The sequence below is a fragment of the Mesitornis unicolor genome, unplaced genomic scaffold (genome assembly GCF_000695765.1).
Source record: "Mesitornis unicolor isolate BGI_N332 unplaced genomic scaffold, ASM69576v1 scaffold40101, whole genome shotgun sequence".
In the NCBI taxonomy this organism is placed as follows: domain Eukaryota; kingdom Metazoa; phylum Chordata; class Aves; order Mesitornithiformes; family Mesitornithidae; genus Mesitornis; species Mesitornis unicolor.
Genome location: NW_010165193.1, coordinates 24,330 through 34,465, shown reverse-complemented (window position 1 = coordinate 34,465; position 10,136 = coordinate 24,330). Strand labels below are relative to the sequence as shown.

At 35.9% G+C, this 10,136-nt stretch overlaps 1 protein-coding gene across 1 annotated transcript in view; it reads left to right on the top strand.

Annotated features, from left to right (window-relative positions):
• LOC104548511 (putative histone-lysine N-methyltransferase PRDM6) overlaps positions 1-10,136 on the top strand; it is a gene marked incomplete at its 5' end in the record, with an annotated part of 22,251 nt that overhangs the window by 9,318 nt on the left and 2,797 nt on the right. Inside the window, one exon of the mRNA XM_010194545.1 lies at positions 5,946-6,122. Within this exon, the coding sequence (XP_010192847.1) occupies positions 5,946-6,122 (177 nt within the window). The remainder of the gene's footprint in view (positions 1-5,945; positions 6,123-10,136) is intronic.

The following is a 10,136-nucleotide window of genomic DNA, read 5'->3' as shown; positions in this document are numbered from 1 at the left end:
GAGTTGTCTTTAGTTTCTTAAACATACTACATTTCTCCAGATGAAAAATTATTGAAGTATTGTGCAAAATTTCCCAGAGACAAGAAAAGAGGGTATGATTTGTGAAAGAAAACCTGCTTGCCAGACTGAAGTACTGAGTGCAACTCTCTGGTTTGTATTTCCTCACTGATATCTGCAGCACCACTCTGGCTGATAAACAGCTCCCCATTTATTGTCTGCAATTTGTGAGCACACCAGCCACTCTATCTTTGATGTGACTGAAGCAGCAGGGTCTGTTGTGTCTAGGAAATGACTTCAGACTATCTGTTCTGGCTTTGTATTTGTTTTTCAGCAATGCTGATTACCTACAGTATGAGGTGCAGGGAAAACGTCTTTGTATCTATAAGGAAGTCCAATTCATGGACTGAAATTTGAGAAAAGCTGACTTCTTGGGGTTCGAGAAATTAAAAATTAAATTACTTCAAAGCCACTTAGATTCAGAAAACATCTGAATGAGAGCAGACAAAAGAAAAAAGACAAAAATATACTTCATTCCCTTAGGCAGTAAGAAAGAAATGGTCCTATTTAACAGGGAGGTGATTTAATAGAGTAATATTTTAAAATTATTAATCCATAATAGGGACCACTATTACTCTACTGTATTTGCGGTTTTTTTGAAAGAGATTAAGATTTTAATTTAAATTAAAATTAACTTTATATACTGATTTACTTATAATTTACTTCTCCCTTTCAGCCAAGATTTTTTTAGCTTGTTATACTTTGGGCTTCTTTAAAGCTTCTTTTCAAACTTAATAGTAATTGGGTTTGGAGTGTGGGAGGTGAAGGTTTAAATCCGTCAGGATTTGAATTCTGGAACTTTCTTTAAAACTTCCCAGATAAAAGTGGTTTGAGCAACTATTTCTTGAAGCAGGAGTCAGAAATCTATTTTAACTTCTGGTTTTTTTATATTTGGGGTTTAAGTTTTTTGATTTTATTTTTGTTTGTTGGTTGGGTTTTTTTTGCTTGGTTGTTTCTTTCCTCTGCTGCAGAAATTCCCAACAATCCTCTCCAGGGAAGCTCCAGAAAGGAGTAACCAGAAGCCTTTGATCTTAGTGAATCATTTTTAGAGCAACATATTTTTTAAAAAATATTTTAAAATACAATTTTTAAAAATTATTTGTTTCTTCTCCAGCCTCTTAGTTCAACTTGCTAGAAGAAAGCTTCCTTCCAAAATACCTTTACATTAGCACAACTGCGATCTAACTCTTGTGACTGCAGCTGTGCTCTTAATGCTGTTACATGAAGGCCTGTCCCTGAAAGCTAATGCTGGCCCCGTTTCAATGTGGGGCCATTTTTCTGATAATGATGCAGTGTCATTTAATGACACCTTTCTTTTTTCTCACTATGATCACTGGATTCAGGATGTATTCTGTGGACCAAAGGCTCAGTTTTTTTGCAGAGACTGTGGTGTAATAGCCTTCCCCCTGTCATGCCATGAAACCATGTCCTGGGCTCAGTGGAGCCCTGTGTCCCACACTTGGAGACCCTGACATCAGTCATATTGGCTTTTTACCTCTTCTTAATCTTCAACAAGGAGAAAGTCACTTTCAACTCCCACTCGGTCTCTCTTCTTTCAGCTGGTGCTTTTCTATCTTGTTCTAAGGGGAGAAAATTACAACAAAGTGCTATTTTGTCTCCCTGGTCTGACAGTATTTCAATGATAGATTTACAGGTATTCATAAAGTCACCATTACAAGTAATTCCTCTTTTAAGGGTTGTACTGGGATTCCACATGGCCCTTGAAAACAGTAAATTAAGTTCTCTAGAAACCTCACTAGAAATCTGTTCACCATAAAGAAAAGAATTTGAAAATTCAGTGCAAAATAATTACAAGACTTTTCAGGATTCTGATAATTCAGAACAATTTTTTTTACAATGTAGAAAATAAGTTTATGTTGGTTGAATGTATGTAGGAGTCAGAGATTGGAAAGTATATTGTTCTAGGAGAGGAATAGTACAAGACAATTAATTAGAGGCTATGTCACTTTTGCTAAATGAAATTCTAAAAATAATCAATCTAAATGTACAGTTGTCTGTCAGCTACTATTTCAGGCGCAAAGATACAGATTTTTCTATTGCAAGTAGCCCACCCTCTGCACAAAGTGTGAGTTTTGGTGATGTTCAATAAGACTCATAGGGGAACTTGGGTTTTGTACTGATCTTATAAATGATGTAGTTCCACCCAGAGAAAAATCAGCTACAAAAGTGAGAAAATTGAAAGATGGGAAAAGACATCTCCAAGCAGCAAAATCATTCAAAAGATTGTCTAAATTGGAGAGCAAGAAGTATTCTTGACTGGTTTCATGTTGAAAATATAACTTAAAAAACTTGGAAAAACTCAAAAACCTGAGAACTATTACATCACTATTCATCCTTTCTGAATTTCACTTTAAATGGCCTGTGTTCCTATAGTGGGTGACCATACAGTCAGGGACTGTAAGATTAGGGTCTCAAGAAAAAGCTGGTGGACTCTAAAAAGCAAAGCTAGATAAGTGTTTGATGGTGTATGGGGTTAATGACAACAGTGTAATTTTTTTAACAGGAGAACTTGCTTCTAGGTAAGTAGATTTCCTTCCTTTAAGCTCAAACAGGAAGACAGAGAATTAGAAAAATACATAGCTAGTTGTTTAATGAAAAACATTAGAACTGCTTCTGATGGCTGTCAGCGTATCATTCTAATCTGCATATTGGTATTCATCAGTTTATATGTTCTTAATTGTAACTTAAAAATACTATATGATAATATTTTGATCAGGTTTGATTTACATCTGGAAAGGCCTACAAGATCCTTTGTAGAAAATATAATGATGAAGATATTAAAACCTGTGTTTTTTCTGGTACATCATAGCTGAAGAACAAATTTTCATAGAAAAATATGTTTCTTCAGATAGTCACCATGAACTCTGAGGCCCTGGTACACCTGTATCATCAAACAGATTACTTTCATGCTTGAAAATCTTCCTGTATATCTGCAAAGGTGTATTTTAGTTATGTAGGTTTTCACGTATAGAATGACTGACATCCATTTTGTTTGATCATTAATTTTATGGACCATCAACATGCATCTGGCACAGCGATGCTTATATTCACATGGATACCCTGAAGCTCACGGAGCTGTGTTATGTTCTTGGTTTTTCCAGTGGAAATGAATTTTTTCCTGGGCTGAGTCTAGCAGTGCACCTTTGAAAATACAGCCTATGAAGACTCCTGTTTTTTGTGATTTTGTTCCTGGTCCTTCTCCCTGCAGACCTCTGCTATAAAGAAGCCACCATCTTAATTCATTGTCCCAGTGCAGACCAAAATGATGGCAGAAGACATAACTGCTACATCAAAGACAACCCTGTTCTGCCAGTGTCAATATACTCACTGAACCGAGCATTGCTCATGTTCAGTACTTCTGCACCACTTTCATTTTTTTAAAAAAACAACATATTGATTTTATTTTCTGCCAAGAAAATTTTCTGAGCACAGTAAAATGGTTATCAGAGAACAAAATGATAACTTTCGTACTTACTGAATGATTTTTTTTTCTCTTGGAAAAAACAGTAGTACCCAAAAGTTGTCTAAATTTGGCGTATTTGAATCTGCAATGGTGCAAATTAAATACATTTTTAAATTATTACAGTATTTCAGTGCATTTATAGGCTTTCTTTTTAAAATCAGCTTTGTTTAATGTGTGCCATGTATGTAACTTAAATAAATTACATATTCTGCCCATTTTAGTATTAATCATAATCATCTGTGTGCAGACTAGAGAAATGTACCCTCTGCAAAACGGAGGATAACTTCTTTAATAGCTGTTCTCCCAAGATGCAGATGAATGGAAAAAATACAGTCAAAGTGATCTGACAATAGGTGATTTTTTACAGGGCTTTTTCCTGGAGCATCAGTCAGTGAAATATATAAGAGTACATATATTAATACTCTTAGTAAACAAGAAATTTGTTTTGAGCCAATGTAGGGATTATATAATAAATAGCAATTCACTTGGCATCACAGTGTTCAGCTATAGCTGTTCTGGGATTTTGACTATTTACAGACAAGTTACAATGTGACTTTTCACAGTATGAAATTAATCACATTGACTGTTAAAAAATAAAAGATTAATTGGTTTTATGTAGTGTTATATCATTTATTGTGGTAGCTGTTAAAAATAGATAACCAGAGGCTAATAGATGTTAATGATCCCTTTCGCTATTTAAAAAAATCAATGTTTCTTGGATACAGAATACCTTAATGTGCTTTTTTTTTTGCTAAAAGTGTTTGATTTAAAAATGTCCAAACAAATAAGTCTACATTCACAGATCATCTCTATTTTACCAGCACTTTAATTTTCATGTCAAGTTTGAAAAATATTTTCTGTGCAAATTAACCGTACGCTTCAAGGAAGGATAAAACTGAGCATGTTACTTCTTGTCTTCCAATGAGAGAAAAAGATATTCAGTACTTATTTTTTTCTTAAAATATTATTTTACATGTATTCATGAATTTTTTAAGGGCCACATCATATAGATTAAGTAACCTTTCTACAGCTTTTATATATTTATTTCAAACTTGTTGGAGAGCAGTTAGATTTTCAAATGTGAGTAATTAAAATTGTAAGTTATTGAGTTATTGACAAATACTGAGCTATTAATCAAGCTAAAAAATTCTACAATCAGGGTTCAGTGCTCTGAAGCACTGTAAAATGATAGTATTTGTTCAGTGATGCAAGTAGCCACAATTAAGCAGCTCACTTGACAAATGAGATAATTCACTTTATTTTGCACTTAATTGAATTGTACATGCTTGGTCACCATTGTCTCCTTCCCTTTAGTTTTGTTTTCTAGCCATTTAAACACACACATTTATTAAAGAGAGAGCAATTAAGTTGGTGTTGGCCATTGGGTCTAGAAATACAGACATCAAGAGCTATGCCTTAAAATATTGTGCAGGGTAAAAATCATTAATATCCCTCTAGAAGAATGTTTAATTTTCTTAACAAAAAGTCTGATAAGCATGTAGGACTCTGTCACTAACTTAAATCAAATGTGAAAAGGGAAAAAACCCTGTAGGATATTGCTATTAAATCACTTTTACCAAACAGAAATATATAGATGTAGTTTCTTCACATTTTATTTTAGCATTTGCATTTCAGCAATCCTATCTCACCTTTCTATCTTGTGTCCTTTTCTTTCTTTGTTTGCAGTCTGTTTATTATTATTCTGAATTTGTAACATCTCAGTCAGTTTTGTTTATTTGTTTTTAACAAACTGGTGTTGAAAACCTGAGTTCTGCATTTCATTTCAAGATTGCAAAAAACAGCATTTTCCATCTGGATAGGAGAAGCATCTTAATTAAATGCAAATATTTTCAACAGCAGTAAGAAAATAGGAAGATAATTGTAACATGTGATTACATTTTTCAGTGTCTCTAGTTGAAAAAGGTGATCTCAGAAAACCTAGATTCCTCCGAAGCAGTAAGAGGAATTTAATTGCGAACAGTCAGAGAATCCAACTATTTGACATATTTGTAGCTAAGACCATAGCTGGCACCAGCAAACAGAGGATTTCATCAGTATTTTAGCTCTGATGTATGAGGAGTTTTTTGTGACTAAGAAGTACCATGTTGAGTTTGGAAGACATAAGGCAGGCATGTGATATGTAGTGCAGACTCACTAGCTTGCTGAATTATGTTGTGTGGGGCACAATGCCCATAGACTTTCAGTTAATTCCTCCACAAGCATTTTGTATTTGCTGAAGAGGTCATGAAGTTTTGGGTATGTGTCTCCCAAGAAAGCCCCAGAAAATTGTACCTGCAGTTCTTTTTAGAAATTTCTGGGAAGACCAGATGTTCCTGCCAACATGGTTTCCCGCTCATGTCAATGGAAGGTAGTGATGGTGCGGTATTTCTCTTTCCCATTGCAGGCCCTACCAGTGTGGTCACTGTTCCCAGTCATTCTCCCAGCCTTCAGAGCTGAGAAACCACGTCGTTACACACTCCAGTGACAGGCCTTTCAAGTGTGGCTACTGCGGTCGTGCCTTTGCTGGTGCCACGACACTCAACAATCACATCCGGACACACACCGGGGAGAAGCCCTTCAAGTAAGTACTTGGAGCCATCACCCTTTGCCAGCTGAAATTAGAGAGGGACATGCATCGCTGCTATTCACTAGCATCACTGGCCCATACCAGCACATGGCAGATGTTCACTTGAAAGACAAGGTCAGACCTCCAGATAAATCTGTTAGCTGTGTTGCTAAAATCAAAATTAAACCAGGCTTGGGTTTGAGTGCCTTGCAAACCCTGGGCAATTTTCTGTGCTCTGATGAGAATTTGATTGTTTTAATTAAGTGACAAGCTGCTGCCAGAGAACTGTAACTGAAAATACAGTCAAGACTGGGACAGGCTCTACTGTAAGAATTATTACAATTCTTTGATGTCTATATGTTGAGGTAGATGGAGCATCACGTAAAAGCTAATTTGTATCTAATTAAGTATGGGGGCAAAATATGCCCCTTTTTTCTATTCTCAGAACTGCTGTATAGAAAATGTAACTCTGGCATGTGACAGAAGTTTGGTAAGATCATCATAAATTGACAGTGTTCAGCTGTCCAAGACATAAAAAAGCCACCTGGTCAGGATGGTTTTTAATTAAACAGATTCTGCTTATTTCTGCAGTCTCTGTTTACTGAAATTAAAGCCAAGCTCATACCTGACTCAGAAATTTTCCCTCTATGCTCACCTATGATCCAAGTGTATTTTACTTTCTGTTGTACAAGATGGCCTACCTAACAGGAGGTGTTCTCCAAGAGAGAATACAAATTTTTCATATTTGTGCCTATGTTTTGGCTGTACTGACAGGCACAGATTTTATGAATATCGTACCTGGAACAATCCCACTTTGGAAGAAAAATATTGTACTTATATAAAAGTATAACATACTGTTATAACTTCTTTTGTAAGCTACCTGATTTTCCTAGGAGAAATGGAAATAATTGTAGAAGGTGGTGTGTGTCTCTCCCAGTTCTTCAAGGACTGTCTGTCCTCTGTCTACTTTCGTCTATTTGTCATTCTTTTCTACTTTTGCCGTACTGTGCTCTTGGTCTGGTTAATGTAAGAGAGCTCAGCCTCGGGGCCTGTCAGAACCCCTCATAACAAGCTCAGTAGAGATACTGGTAGGGATGCTTTGCCTCCATATATGGTTGAAAGGAAGCATGGCCTCCATACATGTCTCTGCTGGGGGCAAGGGGACAGAACCAGGAACCAAATACTGCTCATCCAGTACAGAAGAGCTTGCATACCAGAAATCATGGCTAGGATAGCGTTGTAGGTGGCAAGACATGGAAACGCAGAGCATCTGAACATCGTCTCCTCTAGAGACAATCTGTTAAATTCTCTCAGCCCACAGAAAGTGAGCCAAAAATAGTGTGAGCAACCAGATTGATTTTATTTAGTTGCTGTGTAAATAGATTTTAGTAATTAATTGAAGAGGTTTCCAGGTCAAAATGGCAAATAGATTTCTTTTAATGTTAAGGTGTTACTTATGTGTAACCTTGTTGACTCCACTTAATTTTTTCCTTAACATCCTGTTTCTGTCATGTTTCCAATAGAGCTGCTATTTTACCCCATTTAGAGTAATTATTTTTCCCCTTTGGTTTACTATTTTTTTCTCCTTTTCCAGAATGGTCTTGACTACAGCACAGTTTCATTTGTGAAAGGGCTTAATGTATGTACAACAATTAACTAGTGGTCTGGGATCTGTTTGGGTTTTTTGCCCTGCTTATGCTGAAGTATTTAAGTATTCTGAGATGTATCTGTTCATTCTTAAATGTGCAAGGCAGAGGAACAAATAAATGTGGATGTTTTGTATTGCTTCTTTATGATGTATGGCATAATTTCATTCTTGTAAGATTTTTATTTAGTTTCTTCCTTAAACTCAGGAAAAGTAGTGCAAACTTCTGTCAGGAAGATGTGTTGCAGTAAGCTGACTAGTAATTGCACATGAAGTTAAAACTGGAGCTGTGGGTCTTCACATTCCTGTTAGTTAGATAAGGGCACACAAACGTCTTGATCCTGCAAGCTGTTCGAAAGGGTAGATTTGCCTCCCATGCAGGACTGCTTGCATTTGAGAGTAGAGGAGCAGAAAACTTACCCAGAAATCGATCTACCCTCTCTGCTGGAGGAAAAGGAGATAGCTGCAGCTCATCTTGATGTCTCATCACCATTTACATACTCCTTTGAAGAGGAGGGGTTCAAGATCTGGTACTAAGTAAGGAAAAAACCAACAAATTGTAGTAAATGAGAACCATAAATGGGACAAACAAGATTTCTGTATCTTGTTTGCTTGATTCAGGTTTTAATTGTTCACAAAGGGATTTTGAGTGTACGCTAACAAAATAATGCAAAACAGAAAAGTCCATTGAGATAGGGCTTCTCCTCAAAAAGGTCTGTATTTATGGAAATGTACATACTTCTGTTTAGTAATATTTTTACTATTAGCAAGAACAACCATGTATGGATATGGCTAAGTTACTTAAATTCTAGCTAAGTTATTTTAAAAATAACAGGGATAATTTTAAAGGTATTACTAGGTTCAGTTTCATAGGTGGAAATGGGCAGTCAATTGGACTTGCATATACTGTGAATGTAATCTCACTATTCCTAATGGAGGAAAGCAGTTATGTTTGTAAGTGGTATTTAGACACATTACAATGTGCATGGATTAAGCAGGCAATGTCAAACACTATGTGAAGTGAACATTTGTATACGTATTATTTTCAGAAGGTGGTTGTAAAAACAGTGAGCATAGAGTGACTGTATTTAAAAATATTTCAAACGTTTTTTTATTTAAGAGGAATTCTGTGACCAGTTAAAAAGCTTTTTCTGTGAGAAAGAGTTTTCCTTGTAGGTCCTAGGTAACTTTGGATGTATGATGGAAGACTTTTCTATTTGCTTTTCATTACAGATAACAATGCTAAGTGAGGTTATCTGTAGTCAAAGCTTTAGCTACATTGCCTGGACTGCAGGTCCAGTTAGAAAGGATTTGTTTTCATGTCATCGCAAGCTGTCAAGTCAGCCTCAGCACTGTAAAGGTTTTGTGTATTCTTATCTTACTGAAGTCTCCACTATGGCTGCTACTCTGGGAACAAAGCTCTTAAGCAAATGGAAAGGTAGGAGAAAAAGGAAAATTATTGGTCATACTAGTTTTCTTCAGTTTTTCCCCTACCCCAATCTCTTCCATTTCAGTAAAATTAAAGAGTAGTTAAGGGACTGGGGTACATTAATTTCAGGTTGAATGTAGATGTTGTACCTGCAATGACATTTCAGCTTTGTCCTGGTTTTTGTTTGGTTGTTTGTTTGGTTTGTTTGTTTGTGGTTTTTCTTGGGTTTTTTTTGTGTGTGTGCGCGTGTGTTAGGTTTTTTTTTAAAACCTTTTCAAATTATTTTAAAATTTAGTGTAAAATACAGTCCTTGAATGAAATCTTAAAATGTTTAATTTGAAAATATTTAATGAGGATATATTTTCCTAAAATAGATGGTCAGCATTTTCTTCACCCAAAGCTTTTTACAGAGGTTGACATAAACTTGAGTATTAAACCACTCCTGTCTAGAATCCTCAATGTCAAGATTGTGAAAGCACTGTGAAACAAAAAAACAGTCCACTGACAATGAGGGCTAAGTAACCAAACTCAGAAAACCCAGTGCCTTCAAAATATCCAAAACATGTAGATATGCATGTTGTTTGTGAATTTAAATATAATTTTGTTTACCACCCCAACCCAAACAAATCACTTAAGGAAACCTTGTGGTATAGTAGAATGAAGTCTCGTGTTTGATGAGGTTGAATGCTGCAGTACAACATTAAGTGGAAATTAAGTAGCTTTTCAGTTAATAGGTATCATTACTTTGTGAGTGGTCACAGGAAAGGTGGACTCTTTTTCCTTTCTGACTGTTTTGGCTACTATTCAACCTTCTAACACAACATTAAACATCTGCAGCTTGTTGTACAGAAACACACACACACAAAAGCATGCTCACACATGCTCACCAGTCTCATAGACATAGGTCATGGTAGTGGTTATTCTGCTATGACAGGCTAGGAAAGGATGGTGGATG